General features: G+C 37.2%; 1 protein-coding gene across 7 annotated transcripts in view; it reads right to left on the reverse strand.

The window, feature by feature from the left end:
- TSPAN12 (tetraspanin 12) overlaps positions 1–18,635 on the reverse strand; it is a 67,151-nt gene that overhangs the window by 16,805 nt on the left and 31,711 nt on the right. For 4 of the 7 annotated variants that reach the window (XM_069586907.1, XM_069586908.1, XM_069586910.1 and 1 more), the window contains 3 exons: positions 10,372–10,446; positions 5,695–5,802; positions 1,504–1,647 (listed from right to left, as the gene is read on the reverse strand). In XM_069586907.1, coding sequence (XP_069443008.1) covers positions 1,504–1,647; positions 5,695–5,802; positions 10,372–10,446 — 327 coding nt within the window. The remainder of the gene's footprint in view (positions 1–1,503; positions 1,648–5,694; positions 5,803–10,371; positions 10,447–18,635) is intronic. The other 3 variants (XM_069586912.1, XM_069586913.1, XM_069586914.1) reach the window with 1 other exon arrangement.

The following is an 18,635-nucleotide window of genomic DNA, read 5'->3' on the forward strand; positions in this document are numbered from 1 at the left end:
CTCTTTGTGTATCTTTACAACTGACTTTAGCAGATGCCCTAAAAGGTGTTTGGAACAATAATAGTATTTCCAGGGAAAAACAGATATATGTTGTGTGTGTATATCATATTATGAATGGTGTCACTTGTTATTTTTATGTTAAGATGATTTGTGGTACCCAGATGCTTGACTGGTGAGGTATCTGAGAAATGATCCCAGCCCATCAGCTGGAGCAGCTTCCTGGCATCTGATTTACATTTTGAGCCTCCATTCTAGATCAAGACTACAAAACCTTCTGTAAAGATGTTTATATCTGTGTGGTCCTACATAGGAACTGTTAGTCCCAAGTAGCTGTGGAGTACTTGGTGGCTAGTTCTGTGGCTAATGCAACTGAGCAAATGCAATTTTTATTTGGTTTAATTTTAATTGAAATAGGAACATGTAGCTATTGGCTGGTAAGGAATCCACTTGCAATGCAGGAGACCTGGGTTCAATCCCTGGGTAGGGAAGATCCCCTGCAGAAGGAATAGACTACCCACTCCAGTATCCTTGGGTGTCCCAGGTGGCTCAGATGGTAAAGAATCCACCTGCAATGTGGGTGACCTGGGTTCAATCCCTAGGCTGGGAACACATCCTCTGGAAGAGGGCATGAAAGCCCACTCTAGTATTCTTGCCTGGAGAATCCCCGTGGACAAGGAGCCCGGTGGGCTACAGTCCATGGGGTCTCGAAGAGTCAGACATGACTGAGCGACTAAGCACAGCACAGCTATACTAAGCCCAGCACAACTATACTGGAATGATGTAGTTCTATTTTAACTTGAAAATAGGATACCCCTAACAAAGTTTGAAAGTCGCCATTAAAAATGAAGGAATAAGAAAGATTCTGCTGACAAATGAATGTGATGATTCTGATAAATTCTCCCAGAAAACGTAACTATGAAAGTTTCTGGGCCATTTGACAACTGATTTGAATCCTAGTGAGCATCAGTCATTAAACCAGCTAAAACTAACATCAGTGATCATTAACCAGCAGGGGGACCTGAAGACTTGAGGACAGCATTTTCTCTGGGGAGTGGAGAGAAACACAATTGTGTGTGTGTGTTTTGTCATTTTGTTTTGCTTTGTTTTCTTCCTCTCCCCCACTCCCATGTTTTAGTATACAGGGAAGCCCTAAATACCTATTCTGCTCAGGAACTCCAAACCTTGTCTTCCTGAAAATCCAGAGTTAGTCACACACTCTGCATGTCTATTTTAGAAGCAACCTTAGGAGGTGGCAATGGAGCTTGGTTCTAGATAACACAGTTCAAACTCCAATTAATTGTAAAACCTAATCTTTCCCAATTTTCTTTGTTAAAATGTGATCAGTATCCAGACTTTTATATTTATTTTTAGCTTGGTTCCCTTTCTTCACATTTCAGAGGAAAAAATATTTCAAGTTCTTCATATTTAGGTAGAAGAGGAAAATTGCATTGGCCTGTTGTTGGTTCTTTACTTCCATGATAAGTGAATGACACATGGCCTTACCTCTTGATAGAGGTCACTGAGATCTTCCTGGTGGGCCTGTTTGGAACATCCTGGGAATTCCCTAACACAACAGGAATCCGGGGGCCAGTCCATCTCTGTCATTTCCAGCCAGTCAGTGAAATAGACAACTCCACAGCATTTGAACTGCAAAAGAATGACTGGTCAGGCTCAGAAACAACAAAAATATTTTCTTAACTTTTGGGAGATTAAACGTTAGATTTCTTAAATTTTTGTACCCAGAGCTAAAGTCACTTCTGTCATCACCTAATGATATGTGCACATTCTATGTTGACAACAGAAATGTAGGAGAGGACTTCATAATGGAACAATTCTGAACAATAATGCCCATAATGCATGAAGACAGATCAGGCATGACTGAGACTCACTCCCCAAGTGTAAGCTCCTCTACAAGTGACCATAGAGCGATAGTATTCATACGCATACTAACAAAACAAATTTAACGTTAAGCCTCTAGCTCCTAGGGAATAGTAGATCAATCTGTTTGCATATTGCCTAGTTACCGACTTAACTGCTTCACAAATTCAAATATTATACTAAATGTTTCTGCAATCTCTGTAGAAAGATTTTTGGCCAACAGCCCGCATCACAAATATTACCCAACTTGAGTTCATTAACCACCGAATTTCCAAAAATTTCTGAGATATAAACATAGGTTTGGCTGACAAATTTTTATTCAACTGAGTGGGAATCTTGAAAAAAGCTGTCATATCCTATCACCATAATCTCAGAAAAAATGATGTGCTTTTAGATTAAATAAAGTTGGGTTTAAGACATTAAGACAAACTAAATTGTCTTTTTTTTTTTTTTTTTGGTCTCATTTCACCAAGTATTAAGAAAAACTTTCTCTGGCCAAGGTTTAGAAACACTGCTTAAGGTCTTCTTAATTTAGATTAGATTCAGAGTAATTAACTATGAAAACTTTCTGCTGTGGGGTAGAGGAGGATTACTCTTCCATATAGTCAGAAAGAAGAACTATACATAGGCGGTCACTGAGAATTCTGCCAAGAGCGGCTGGCTTTGCAAATCATGTAGGCCAACTGATCCACCTGTGTTCAGGATTAACTCTGCATCATAAAATATCACAACCCACCATTTCAAAATTTATCTAAAATAAACTTTAAAGAATTAAGAACTTCTTTTGTGAAATGAAACAGATGATTTAACCTGCTTTCAGTTGTTTAAACATCTAATTTTGAAAGAGAAAAAAAAATCATCTTGAATACTATAAATGATGAATCACTGATGCTTTAAGTAATATTAAATTTTTCAAGAAACTTGAGAAATAATTTTAGTATTTTCCTTTTATATATTTTTGTCTAAAAGATACAATTATACCACAAACATCATGAATTAAGGCAAACATAATTTAATACCATATATTTCACCTGTCATTAAGTATCCATAAAAAAACACATAGTAAAAGCGACAACTTTCTCAAAATCATAAACTACTACATTTCCAAGTTAGTCTTTTTACATCCCTGCATGCAGAGGAAAACTACTTCTCATTTCCTGACATCGTGTGTTTTTCTGTGTGATGACAAGAGGACAGTTCTGGGAACACTCTGACTCCATCCACAATAGAACAGTCCATTTCTCTGGCCTTGTCATGAAGTGAGGGGCTGCACAGAGATGACTTTTCCAAATAATTTAAGCATTTCACGTTCTGGACCAAACACTTTTTTATTTTAATAAGTCACTGAGATATTGTTTCTTTTTACATAATTGTTTTTCTTCATCAATAGAAGATACTGAATTGATACTGAAATTCTTCCTGAGAACTCCCTTGTGACACAAACCCATTCTTAAACCATGCATGACTAAGGAGTACATCTCCGTAGACTATTCCTGCCTCCTGTAGAGTCACATTGTGAGATGGAATCACTCCTCTAACATGTTGTCAAACTGGAAAATCCCACCACCATGTCACATAAGCAGAACCACAGGCTCTGAAGAACAGGTCAAGTAAGTTATCAAGATCACCAATCAGTGAGTGATGGAGCCTATTCATTCCCAAGCCTATACTCCCACCTCTATGTTAAAAAAAAATAATACATTTTTAGCATCAGGTTTTTTTTTAAAGTACTGAATAAATATCACCAGGGCTCAAGTGAGTGTCCAGTAAAGTGAGATGCATGCCTAAACCACACCGAATGAAAAGTCAGGAAAACTGCTGCCTGACAAGGTTGCTCTCAGCTCTACAATTTATTTGGGAGAAGAGTGTTATCAGCTGAACTGTGTCCTCCCGACCCTACCAGCAAAATTCATGGGGTGAGGTTCTAACCTCCAGAATGTGACCATATTTGGGAAGAAAAATCTTTACCGAAGTAATTTAATTAATCTAAGGTCACAAGGGTGGGACCTAGTCCCATACGCTGCTGTTTAGTCACTCAGACGTGTCCGACTCTTTGTAACTCCATGGACTGTATCCCACCAGGCTCCTCTGTCCATGGGATTCCTCAGGCAAGAATACTGGAGTGGGTTGAAATTTCCTTCTCCAGGGAATCCCATATGACTGCTGTCTTTATAAGGGAAAATTTAAACACAGAGGGAGGATGACACCAAAGAAGACACAGGGAGAAGATGACTCTGGCCATCTACAAGCCCAGGACAGAGGTCTCAGAAAAAAAAAGCAATCTTGCTGACGCCTTGATTTCAGACTTCCAGCCTCCAGAATTGTGAGACAATGAGTTTCTGATGTTTAAGCTACCCAGTCTGTGGTACTTTGTTATGGATGCAGCTCTAGTGAATTAATACAAGGGCCTTTCAAAAACTCTTCCAGGAGGCCCAGAGGTCTTCCCCACCTCCTTTTGGGTGAAATAGGCCTACGAGATGGAGGAGAGAACTTAATATATACAACAAATCCAAAAACAGGAGTGCTATCGTTTGCAGTGCTATACAGTCTACCTAAGTTGAATCCTTCTTTGTACCATTAGGAAAAAAAAAAAAACCCACTATTTTTTGACTTGGAATATCATGGTCTACACCACAAATCTCAGAAAATAAAGAGCTCTGGGAAGCACCCATTCAGGGCAGTAGCTGAACACAGCTTACTATAAATTCCCCACATGCTTCATTTATTTTCCCTTCACATTGCTTTTAATACAGATGAAAAGTAAACAAACAAAGTCAGGAAGCATTTAAATAAACAGGAAATCTGTGCTGCAACGATAATTTTCACCATCTCAACAACTGTAACACAAAGAGCCAGATTTGGAGTTTACCCTGGACTTGAACCTCTGCCCGTATCCAAGACAGAGTGACTGGGCAGAGAGCAGGACATCTATTGTGCAAGACACTGATCCTCAAACACTCGGAGCCCAGGGTTAAATGACATGAACAGAAAGAGATATACTTGGTCACCTGAGAATCTCACTCCAGTCATGAGGAAATTGCTTGGGAGAAGAACTTTGGTGAATCAATGGTTAAAGTAACCAGATTTTAAGCAACTAAATATAGTCCCTCTTTGAGAAGATAATGGGATGAGGTGCTATATGCAAGGTAAGTACAAAAATCTAAAAGCACCTAACTTTGTAATGTTATTGTTAACAACCATAAGCTAAATGAGATCAAACTCAGGATCCCATTTAATTCTCTCAACACCCAGAAGAGACAGGTGCTTTTATTATCCCCGTTTTGCAGATGAGGAGACTGAGGCTTAAAGAAGTTAAGAAAATTACAGAAGCTCATGTAATAGTAAGCAGCAGAGCTGGAATTTGAAGGAAGGTCTTTCTTTCTAAAAAGCTATGCTTTTAATGATATACTGAGTTCTAATTCCCCAATGAGACCCATTATTTTAAATTTCTTAATGGTGTTTAAATTATAGAGAGCTCTAAAAATCATGAAAAATGATCCATTCAAATAGAGCTTGGGTAATTATCAAGGAATTCTCATTAAAAAGGGAAAATTTACAGTAGTTTAGCAAAAGAGCTTTAAAAAACTCTAAAATATCTGTGAACCATGTGAAATGAAGGGGAAATGATGTATATGGGAAGAAAAGCAGGGCATAGAGCTACTTCAAGTATTTCTTTATAAAGAACTACACCAGTGGTAACTAAATCATGGGCTTAACTGTTCAGCGCAGAGAAAATGACCAAAGCCAAAGCTCTGTACACTCATGAAAATGTGCCATTTATTCCATAACCTCTACCTTCGAAAATGTAGCACTTACCTCTCTCTGAAAAAAATTCCAAGCATGAGTAAGCCACCGGTATCTCGGTAAGCCATAATTTGTCATTCTGGCTTTCAAAGTGACCATATCTGACCACTGAACTGGAACCTAGAAATTAAATGAAACAAAATATCAACAACTGTAACATTCAAACAGCCACATTCAGACACATATATGCTTACATATTCACAAACACAATCACTCATAGACTCATCCACATATACTTACTTGGAATATACTGCAATTGACAAATACTATCTTAAATTTATGTTTGTTTGTGGTTTAAATTAACTCAGGGTTATTAAATACTTGGTGAATAATCTCTACATGTGCTAAATGAGGGGGTACTTCATACTAAGCAAAATAATGTGAAATCACTTAATGCCAATATCAAGTTTAAGGAAATCACAAACAAATAAGCTATGTGTTCTATGGGCTTCCCTGGTGGCACAAACTGTACAGAATTCTGCCTGCAAGGTGTTCTATAGATACACCTGAAGAGCTCCTGATAACAAATGATCCCTGCTGAAAAATGCCCTTTGATTTGAGTACATAATGCTATGAAATTGTTCTTTGAAGTGACTGCAGATTATGACACAAAAATAAACAGAGAAGAATTAAGAAGAGAAAGAGTTCAGCTCAAGTCAAGCCTCATTCTGGAATAACCTTGTAAATACATTTTCAAGAATTGGATTTTAGAGGCAATTAACAGAGTTTAATCACAACAGAGCTTCAGGTACACAACACAACAGCTGGCAAGAAATCTAGTTTCAGCATATCATGCTGTGATTTTCTTATAGCTGGAATTTGATTTATTAAAACATTGTTTTGAATTTTTATATCTGTCATGAGAGACATTAATCTATAGTTTTCTTTTAATCTCTTTGTCTAGTTTTTGGCATCATGATAATGCTGGCTATACAGAATGAGTTGGAAGGTATTCCCTTCTCTTCAACCTTTTTGGAAGGGTTTGTATAGATTTATCTGCAGTGCCACAGGAAAAATGGGGTCACACAAATCGTAGTCTCTCCACACCTGTGATATTAAAGTAATTCTTAGGAGACTAGACAGACATCCACATCTGATCTATAGGGCAATATGAACTGGGCTTAGCTGAGCAAAGTTGACACTAATTCAAGATTCATATCTTTTTGAAATCTTATTTTTGACAATAGTAATATCGATAGTAGTTTAAAAATTCCTGGCCACAAAAAAATCTTCATTTTGTTCCTTTGTTAATTTTCATTTTTATTACTTGGAAATGCACAATACAAAAGAAAACACCCCAACATCTAGGCATACAACTTTGTTCCCTAAATAATGAGCTGATTTGGGTATGCTTTGTGTTCATACGGTTTCAACAAAGTTCAGAGAACTAACCAAAGTTCAAGCTACTTCCTATAAATTCTTATTATCTCATATCCTTTGAACATAAAATAAATGGAAGTGAAATAAATTCTCTAGAAATGTATAATCTGAAGCAGTTAATATAATTGACAGATTTTATCTAGAGAAGGAATGATGAATGGGAGGCGAATATGTATAAAAAACAGAAATAATGGGGAAATAGGCTGTCTGACGCCAAATATCTTGATTTGGTTATTGTTGTTGTTCAGTCACTAAGTTGTGTCTGACTCTTTGCAACCCCATGGATTGCAGCATGCCAGGCTTCCCTGTCCTTCATTACCTCCCAGAGTTTGCTCAAAGCCATGTTCATTGTGTCGATGATGCCATCCAACCATCTCATCCTCTACTGCCCCCCTTCTCCCCTCGCCCTCAGTCTTTCCCAGCATCAGGATCTTTTTGGTTATTAGATCTGGTTGTTAGAACAGTCTTATTTTTAATTTATTTTCCAAAATAAATATAAGTTGTTTCCCTCTTGTGACCACAATCCATCTGAGACTAAATATAGCAAGAAACAGAGGAGGTCATTGAGGTTTTGGCACAAAATACAATGATCTAGCCATGAAGGAAAACACACACGAATACTGGCTTCTTGCGTGGAACAGCTAAGAGCACAAAGCCCATTCTATGTAAAGGCTGGGTTCTGCAAAATTTGGCAGCTAATAAACCTTAATGGCACTTTTCATTCACACTGCTCTTAGTGCAAAAGCAATAAAAAAAATTCTGACAAACTTTTTTCCTAAAGGACTACTTTCCACATTTCTCTTTTAAACAGCCCTTATTTTATCCTGGTGACTTAATGGAGGGGGGAGGAGATTTACACAAGCAAAACAGTGATGTATGCTTCAGCTGGCACAGCAGTGTACACCCATGTAGCATCACTGTGATACTAAGAAAATATTTGCCAATGACCCCTTCATAGAATAGAAGAAAGTACCTAAAATATATACATTCCTTTCTGTCTCCTCAAGTTCCTTAGAATTATATTAGAGTCCAAAGATTTCCTTTCAAATACTTAAATTAATTCATTTCAAACTTGTTATAACTTAGGAAATTAATCAAATATTAATACGACATACACACTATACAAACCATTTTTAAAATCCACTAGAAAGTAAACTCACTTTGAAAACCTTTTAATTACCAAAAAAGAACAAAAATGTTGAAATGAGGCCATCGAGAATTATATAGTTAAGTTCAGTCACTCAGTCGTGTCCGACTCTGCAACCCCATGGACCACAGCACGCCAGGCTTCCCTGTCCATCACCAACTTCTGGAGTTTGTTCAGACTCATGTCCATCGGGTTGGTGATGCCATCCAACCATCTCATCCTCTGTCCTCCCCTTCTCCTCCTGCCTTCAATCTTTCCCAGCACCAATTTACTGTATAATTGATGAGAATTATATAATTTACTACCTATTCTTAAATGTTAAGGAGATCCATGTGTTTTTTGAAATCAGAAAAAATTAATGACACCAAAACTGAGTCCCTGGACCCAATTACCACTTCACTTCCTTAACAAACCAAGTTTCTAGGGATAGCATGAAAATATGATTCTCAAAGACAGCAAGAGCCTATTTTAATGGGACATTTTGTTTTGAAGATAGTGCTTAACTTTATATTAAACTAGCTAGAACCTGCCTTGACTTATCAATTTTTAACAGAGAAGAAAATAACCATAAATTCCCTCTTCTTCCTAAGAGTTGTCACATATTGAAAGCATGAGTATTTTCAGAGGGGTTCAGAGGTGTGGCAGTGCCAAAGGGTAGCCTACATGTAAGCTGAATTATGTAGAGTAGCCACTAGGCTGTAATTATCACATAGTTTTAAAACAGAGTCACAGTACAGTAGCAGATTCAACATAGAATCTTTAAAAACTGCATCAGTACCAGAAATGTCTTCAGTTTTCTTACACAGCTCCCAAAATGCCTCTCAGAAATGTAAAGGAATTTCCTCTTCTCCAGAGCTCTTAGGGGCTTCCCTGGTGATCTAGAAGTTAAGACTCCATGCTTCCACTGCAGTGGGCAAGGGTTTGATCCCTGGTCCAGGAACTAAGATCTCATATGCCATGCAGACAAATAAATACGTAGTAAAAAATCAAACAAACAAACAAACAAAAAAACCCTTGTGTATTAAAAAAAGAGCACTCTTAAGTTTTGAAATGTTGAAGAGTCATCTGGAGAACTTGCCACAAATAAAACTACCCAGTCCCGGCCTTTCCCTCTATTCCAATTTAGCAGGTCTGGCCTAGAGACTTATACTGTGCATTTTAAAGAATCACTCTGATAAACTCCTGCTATACACAACCCAAAGACTACATGTTGAAAAAAGCATCATCTTCTTGAAATAGAATTCTTCTATGAGGCTCAAAGTAGCCAGCCTTCACAGACATACAAAGGTGTTCAACCTCACTAATAATCAATGCACCAATTTTTACCAATGGAGTGAGCAAACATTAAAGAAGGGTGGGATGATTTGGGAGAATGGCATTCTAACATGTATACTATCATGTAAGAATTGAATCGCCAGTCTATGTCTGACGCAGGATACAGCATGCTTGGGGCTGGTGCATGGGGATGACCCAGAGAGATGTTATGGGGAGGGAGGTGGGAGGGGGGTTCATGTTTGGGAATGCATGTAAGAATTAAAGATTTTAAAATTTAAAAAATAAAAAACTAAAAAAAAAAAAAAAGAAGAAAGAAGTAATAATGCCCAGTGGAGCAAAGGTGTGAGTGGTAAATCAAACGTGACTGCTAAAACCTTAAGGTTAAGAAGCTCTCATTCTCATTCATTCTAACACACACTTCTTAATTTGGAAGAAGACACTTCAGCTTGCTGTAAACAGAAGGGCATGTTTTCTAGACATCAGCCTTCAGCTGAAGTCAGCATTTTATAAGGTTTTCAAGCAGCTTTTCAAGATTTCTCAAGACCTGTTGCAAATGTGAACATTTCCTATTATTCACTCAGAAGCTCATAAAATTATTCAAGAACATATATTATTTTTGGTTTATTATATCCATGTCTAAGCAATCTGTGGAATTAAAGACATGCATTGGAGTAGAGGAAATGAAATATTACAAATTACACTTTGGAACTGTGATGTAGAGACAGGAGAGAAAACATTACATTTTAGAAGTATTGGGAGTATGCATTGTGACAGAAAGCATAAACATTCAAATTAATAATCATGTGCCTAACAAATCCAGAGTATCTGATTTAAAAGGCTGAACACATACTGTTTCAGAGTGTGGTTATATTCCATTTTGAACTCACCATTATTTCTTGTTCATATGTCCAAACACCACAAGCCAGTTCTACACAGAAAATGACAAGTAAACTTCCAAAATACTGTAGGAGAACAGAAAATGAATGCTGTTAGGATAGAATCAAAGTAAAATACGGTCATCAGAGACAAGCTAAGTATTATTCAGTGTTGCTCACCAAAAGAACAAGAAAGCAGAGGCACATATTCAGGAAGCTCCCTCCCTTGGGAGCAGATGGGGAAAATTATGGCAAATTTTGAGGCATCAGCAGACAACATTCAATACTTACCTAAGTGAGTCATTTGGATAGTACTCTATTTATCAAATGCTTTTATAATTAATTCTCTAAACAGATAATACTACCTTATTTTACAAATGAAGAAATTAATGAGAAAAGTATACAATATGACTTGCTCAAGAATGTGCATAATAAATTTTAGAGACCTGGACCACTGCAGACCTAGACCACTGTTCTATGTGCTGTTCCTTGCCACTTCTCCAGTCATGCAGGTCACTTTACAGAAGCAAACAGTAAAAAGGTGAGAAAGAATGGGCTTTCTGAAAGTTCACTAACTGCAGCAGAATTAAAACAACTCCACTGGACTTTCCTAGTGGCTCAGTGGATAAGGATCTGCCTGCCACTGCAGGGGACATGGGTTCAATCCCTGGTCTGGGATGATTCCACATGCAGCGGAGCACCTAAGCCCATGTGCCCCAACTACTGAGTTCAAGCTCCAAAGCCAGCAAGCCACAACTCCTGAGCCTGTGTGCTGCAGCTACTGAAGCCCACATACCCTACAGCCTGCAAGCCACAACCACTGAGCCCACGTACTGCAACTACAGAAGCTCGTGCACCTGGAGTCTGTGCTCTGCAACCAGACAAGCCAGGCCAGTCATGGAAAATTTGTCTTCTCTGGTGCCAAAAAGGTTGGGGACCATTGCTATACAAAAGATAAAGTAATATTTTCTTAAAGAGATGTCATTTTATAAGTCCTTTTATTTTAAGCCTATGGAGTATTTCTGGTCAGTTTCAATCTACTCAGATCTCATTTCCAAGTACTGCCTTACTTTGAAGATTTTAGCCTTAATTAGAAGAAAATTCGTGAACACAGTACTCCAAGTCAGTTTTTCTCCAAATTCACTGTAATACTTAGGAAATGTCTAGACATGAACAATACCATATCTGCACTTTATATTACAAAACAACAACAAAAAATGTTCAAAAACTATATGCTAGGTAAATGTTCTTATCTTTGATAAGACCCGAGGAGAAAGTGAGACTGCAGAAAAAAAAAATTATACTATGATATACTTTTGCTTTCTCAGATCTCCAACCTAAGTTTTGTCCAAAATTGACTTCTGGTTAGGGTTAGGATGAGACAAAATCATCCTCATATTCATCACTGCACAGAGAATCATTCAGTTATTTTTAGTTTAAGGGCTGGATCTAAGAGCAGCATTTATAAAACCTGGTGTTAATCCATAGTTTACACAGAACAAAACCAGCAAAGAGTTCAGCAACAGCTCCCACTGAGCTTTGTTATGGTGGGAAGTGTACATACGTATCACATTTCACTACAAAACCGGCTGTTGTCCTCAATATTATTGGAACATTAGTGGATCTCTCCTAATGATGTCAACATGTGTCTCTCAAGCTCTTACTCTCCCCCACACACGTAGTGTGCTGAGATGATCTGTACCAATCACATTTGCTTCCTTGGTGGCTCAGACAGTAAAGAATCTGCCTGTGATGTGGGAGACCTGGGTTCAATCCCTGGGTCTAGAGGATCCCCTGGAGAAGGGCATGGCAATCCACTCCATTATTTTTGCCTGGAAAATCCCCATGGACAGAGGAACCTGGAGAACTATAGTCCATGGTGTCACAAAGAGCTGGACATGTCTAAGCGGCTAAGTACACAATCACATTTGCAGGGCAACTCTTCCCCTCTTCCTCCACAAATGCTATCCTAGAAGGGTGGAAAAAGCTCTGAATTTGGAGTCAGCTGATAGCAGTTCAAACTCAGCTCTGAAACACTATGATCTCTGGAAACTCATTAAACTGCCCTGAGTTCAGTCTGCTCATCTGTCTGATGAAGATAAAAAGAAAGTCTTCTTCACTGTTATGATCTGATTTGACACATGGGAAAGTGGTTGGGAAAATTTAAAATTTTGAGTTTGTAAAACATTATTCAAATGATATTCTGAAGTAGTTACTGAAATACAATCCCATATGGACTTGTCCTTTCCTCCTGGATTTGCCATTAATTCCCTGCAGCGCTGCAGTTTCTTTCTCATCATTGTTTTCCAGTATTTTATTTCTTGTTCTTTATCATTTTATGTCTCTCCTCTCCCTTGTGCAGCAGAGCTCCTGTACATCAGCTCTCAGCGGCTTCAGCTTTTAAACCAGTTGGCTGCCTCACCCACAAGTCACTGTGCTCACTAACCTGACAGACCATCAGTTCTGTCTGGCAGGGATCTTGTTCATAAACATTATTTTATCCTCAGTGCCTAAGGAGTACCTGTCACACAGCAGGTATTTAATAAACGTTGGTGGGAATAATGATCAGCTTACTAACTGAAAAAAAAAAATTCAGATTTCCTTGAGTTTCTCTGGCTAATTTAAGCTCTGAGTTTCTTGTTAACATTTGATCCCCTTGACTTCTGCTTACACATTTCTATTCTAAATATTGCCTCTCTGTTTTACTACTTGTCTTTTTGGAGGATTATCCTATGATAATTCAGTACACCTTTAAACATTTAAGACAATTTACATAGTTAAAGAAAAGGAACCATATGCAGACTCTCCTCATCTTTCCTGAGCTTCTATCAACTGGATATTTTAAATAAATAAAGTCTGAGAAACCGTATTTATACAAGGGACTTAGAATACAATTATTTGCATTAACAAACTATTTTATTTGCTTTTAAAATGATTTGATATGACTTTCTGAAAAGAGCTAAGTTCTACTGCAAGCTAAAATTGTGTTCTATGAATGTTTTATCCCTAAACATATATTCATGAAAAAAACTGCATCAAGTAAAGCAAGCTAATAATAAGATACACCTTCAAAATTATGCAATTAATTAATGATATTTTTCAATACATCTCTGAAGCTGAGACTAACTACCTTTCAGTTAAAAAATAAGCATCCTCAACTGGGTTAGATAATAAAAGATTAAGTAAAACACTGTAGGTGAAATTTCTTTGTTGACTTAAATGTAAGAACATGAGCTTTGAGATAAAATAGACTGTCTTCAGATTCTGGCTCCTCTACATACCAGTTGGTTGACCTTGGGCAAACCACTAAGCCTCAATTTCCTCATCTGGAAAATGAGAATATTAAAATTACCCTGCAGTGCTGCACTAAGGATTTGGCCAGGTAAAGAACTATCCCATAGGAATCATTATCTAAAGGGTAGCTATTATTAACCATATCCTGGTATCTATTAGAAAATAAACTCCAGGAGTATAAGAAGTACCGTTATGTTTTAAATACTTAACACACTGCCTGGCACAGAACACATACTCCATGAATATTTCTTTAATAGATGTAACTATGATTGGAGGATGACAGCAAGTAGAACTGCTCATTTCATCCTAAAGACAACCAGCCACTTCCACTAGAGAACAGCTAATGCCCTAAGTTATTCGCTGAAATCTTTAGCAAAAATCCCTGTCCACTGAGAATATAGCTGGTATTTTTCAAAACATCTTTATTAGGAAACTAAAGAAGGAAGGGTGTGGAGGGTGGGGAACTCGACTTCTTTTTTCAAAATACTGAAATCAATTCTTCTGTTATTTTAAACAAAGGTTGGCCACAGAGGGCAAGAATGGCACAGTTTACTAGTCCCTTTGTCCCCTGGATGTATTTGAGGAGGAAGGTAAAGGCATGGAATCCTGCCTTCCTATTTAACCCTTCATGACTTGTAAATAAACACATCCTCCAAGACAAATAAAGGGGATTCATTTCCCCTATTAAAGATTATTTCATCTTCTTATATGTGTACAGACAAGAGAGTAAAATCTCAAGGAGGTCTTTTCTTAAACAAATATTTATTTATAAAAATAAGCTGGTCCCCTGACACTTCCCCCATTCCCCAGAATTTCCCCCTAAAGAAAGTAGGTTAAATAGACACCTTTATCCCTTTTTTCTTGAAACTTCACTACAACAACAGTAAAAGAATATTTTTAAAAGACCTAAACCCAGAGATAAAGGAAAAGAAGACAACAGCAAGGATATTTTGGAAGGTACAAAGCAAATAGATGAATAGCAAGTTTCTCAGCAGTCCCCCAAAGCTGAATGCTTAATTGGCAGTGGAGAAAGCTGGGAATAACCTGATTCATATACAGAGTCCTCCAGATGCTCAGGTACTGGCAGCCCTGGTATGGACATCCACTTGCGGAAGTGGACGAAGGTAGAGCTAAAAAGAGGATGATGTGTTGAAAAATTGTTTAGGAAGAAATTAGAGCCCTCTGGTCCCCTTCTCTACTGTGTAGCTAAGTGACTATCCACCCCTTCCAGTACAGAAGTTAAAAGATGGGGTGTTATTCTGTGGAAACAGTGAAACAGAGTCTCAAAACTGGGGACACTAGGTATAGTTGAGGATAAAGGAGAATACTAGAAACAGAATAGCTCATATTTAAATACTTTTCCCACAAAGGTTCAAAACCAAAATAGCACGGGGCTTCTCAATAAAATACTGGAAGCTCAAGACAGCAGAAGAATGTCTTCAAAATTCAGAGGGAAAAATTATTCCAGCCTATAATTCTACAGCCATTAGAATTAACACATAAGGGTAGCAACATGGATGGACATGGAGATTATTGTACTAAGTGAAGTGAGTCGGACAGAGAAAGACATATATGTTATCATTCATATGCAGAATCTAATTTTCAAAAAATGGCATAAATGAACTTATTTACTAAACAAAAACAGACTTACAGATATTGAAAACAAACTTATGGAAAACATGGGGAGGAAGGATAAATCAGGAGCAGATTAATATAGACATGCTACTATACACAATAGATAACCAACAAGAACCTACTGCACAGGGAACTCTACTCAATATTCTGTGATAACCAGCATGAGAAAAGAATCTAAAACACAATGAATATATGTAAATGTATAACTGAATCACACTTTGTTATGCATCTGAAACTAACACAACATTGTAAATGAACTACACTCCAACCAAAAAAAAAAATTTTTTTTTTAAAGAACATGTAAGGGTATATAAAGCCATTTTTTAGGCAGGCAGTTTTTTAAAAAAATTTATTTCCTATGTATGTTTTTTCAGGAAACTACTGGAAGGTATGCTCCCTAAAATGAGAGACTAAACAGAGTAGGACAATGACTTGGATTCCAGGAAACAAGGGATCTAAAACAAAAGCGAGGCAAAGGAAATCTCAGAATGGTGGTCAAGGGATATCCCATGACGGCAATAGTCTAGACGGGGTCTAGGACACACCGAGATTTCTTTAAAAATTATCATCGATAGAATACCCCAAATATTTGAATATACGAGGAGAAAACATACACCAGAAGAAGTTTAGAGTTAGATAGAAATATTAATACATGAAAAACAAGGAGAATTATTAGTTCCCCCCCAAAGCCAAAGAATTATTCCAGAAAGAAAAAGTAAACCCAGTAATTTACCTTGCCCAACTGTGAATAACATTTACATAGCCATAATCATGTAAACACTGTTCTAACCAAAATGATATATCTGTGTTGAGGTGAGACAGGAAGTATGCATGGTGGGGGACGGGGTTTGCTGAGGGCAGGAAAGGATACCAGTTCCTCCTATTCCATAGATGTCAATGGATAGACCTTAAAACTAGAAGAATGAAAAGAGTTACATTAAAATGTGATGTAAAGACATGGATGAAAATTTCAAGGGAATCTGCTAAAACAAACATTGAAAGTGGTTGCTTCTTACTTTGGAGTGTAAAATGATAAAGGTGGAGGACTACTATTTTTCATAAGAAGCATTTTAGAATTAAATTGACATTCTGTGTATGAAGCACTCTGATATAAGTAAAAATAAAATTAAACAATAGCCCCGCCCCTGACAACCTGGCGATCAAGATAAAAAGGCTGGTAGCTGGAGGATTTTATATGTTTTGTACAGAAAAGCTTATTCCAAAAGGCTGAAAATGTTAAGTAGCTCAATTATACTTCATGGTTATTGGGAATAAAGGGGGTGAATGACAGAAACTTATGCTCAGGTGATGAAACACCTTATGCTAAATATATCTTCACTAACTGAAAATAGGGATGCTATACAAAATACAAAAGGTGTATATTTGAATGTGATTTGGGCTTCCCAGGTGGTACGAGTGGTAAAGAACCCATCTGCCAATGCAGGAGACATAAGAGATGCAGCTTCCATCCCTGGGTCGGGAAGATCCTCTGAAGGAGGGCATGGCAATCCACTCCAGTATTCTTGCCTATGAAATTCCATGGACAGAGGGGCCTGGCAGGCTACGGTCCACAGTGTCACAAAGAGTCGGACACTACTGAAATGACTTAGCATGTGTGCACACAAATGTGATTTACAACCTCCCAGACGTCTCTTCCACTAGACCCTATTTGGAAATTTGAATCTCTCCTGCGATACTGCTTATTAAAACCACACATATAGTCTATTTAAATCAGTGTGAGCTGGATTATTTTCTAACTTGGAGAATTCACTTTAGTCACAAAATTTTGAAGCTTAGAACTCTATGTTATGGGCAATTTTGTTCCATGAGAGAGGGGCTTGGATTTAGTTTATTTGCTCAAGAAACATCTATGTTTGTACATATAATCAAGTACTGTAAATATATAAAATTAAAAGTATATAAAAGTATGTACAAATTAAGTATTCTTATATATATATATGCATATATACAAATGTATGTGTGTTTATTATACCAAGGATGTATGTACATTATATGTTGAGTGAAGTCGCTCAGTCGTGTCTGACTCTTTGCGACCCCATGGACTATAGCCTACCAGGCTCCTCTGTCCGTGGGATTTTCCAGGCAATAGTACTGGAGTGGATTGCCATTTCCTTCTCCAGGGGATCTTCCCAACCCAGGGATTGAACCCGGGTCTCCTGCATTGTAGACAGACGCTTTACCATCTGAAACACCAGGGAAGTCACATTATATGTTATTCTTCAATAAATATTGCAAAAATATAATTAGCTGTATCTTTGAAAGAGAGAATGGAACTAGATTCACTGAGAGACAACAGAATGCTAAAAGCACCGTTACTGCAGCCAAGCATCCTGAATACAGATACCAACCTGACCATTTAATAGTTGGGCGCATCACTTAACTCTTCTGTGTTTCTGTGTCCCCATGTACAAAATAGAGATAACAACAATGGGAACCTTATAGTACAGTTGAGAGAATTTAATGAGCTGATACATGTAAAGCACGTACAATAGTGGCTGGCAAATAGTACATGTTATATCAGGCATGTTGATGGTGATGTTAACAATACCTTACAACCCATCACCTATAGATCCCAACTACTGAACACACATACATAACAAGTACATGTTCCCATGGGTATTTACAAAACCTTTCTTGTCTTTGAACTAAAACACCTTATTCTCATCTTTGAACTTATCCAGTAGGGAAAAAAAAGACTGCCAATAATATCAAAATTTTAAGGATAGCAAAAATATTTCTTTTTCCCTTCACCTAATAATGCTTAGTTAAAGGCACAAATGCTGCCTTAACTGCTATGTCAAGTTTCTGGACAAGTTACATCAAAAATTCCACCTCCTTTTTTTATGTTTTGAACTTACATTAAGTCAGTCAGATAAGCGTTGTTTAAAATTAATACTAAAATTAATTTTTGTTCTTATTCATATTTTGTGATTTTTATAAAGAAATATAGTGCCATATGGCCAATGAGTGCTTAACAGTTCTTTCCCTGAACTTTCATTAAAGCACTAATAAATGAAATAAGCATTACTTCAGCATTTATATAAAATATTTCAAATACTTTTTACTTTGGAGAAAACAGATTCATTAATTTTTTTTCATTTCTAATGTCTATCAATCTAATCAAAACAAGAAAGCAATCTGCCCTAACAAAGCCAATCAATTTATTGAGTGCTAATATTTATTGAGGATATTAAACTTTATAAGCAGTTGAGAAATATAGGAAAAGATATGTTCAATTATGAAAAGCCTTTTTATAAGAAATATGTTCCATTAATATAAAACTTGGCCTCATCCTATCCAGTTTTATGGACAGAGGACTCTGAGAT

Source organism: Ovis canadensis, chromosome 4, assembly GCF_042477335.2.
Source record: "Ovis canadensis isolate MfBH-ARS-UI-01 breed Bighorn chromosome 4, ARS-UI_OviCan_v2, whole genome shotgun sequence".
NCBI lineage: Eukaryota > Metazoa > Chordata > Mammalia > Artiodactyla > Bovidae > Ovis > Ovis canadensis.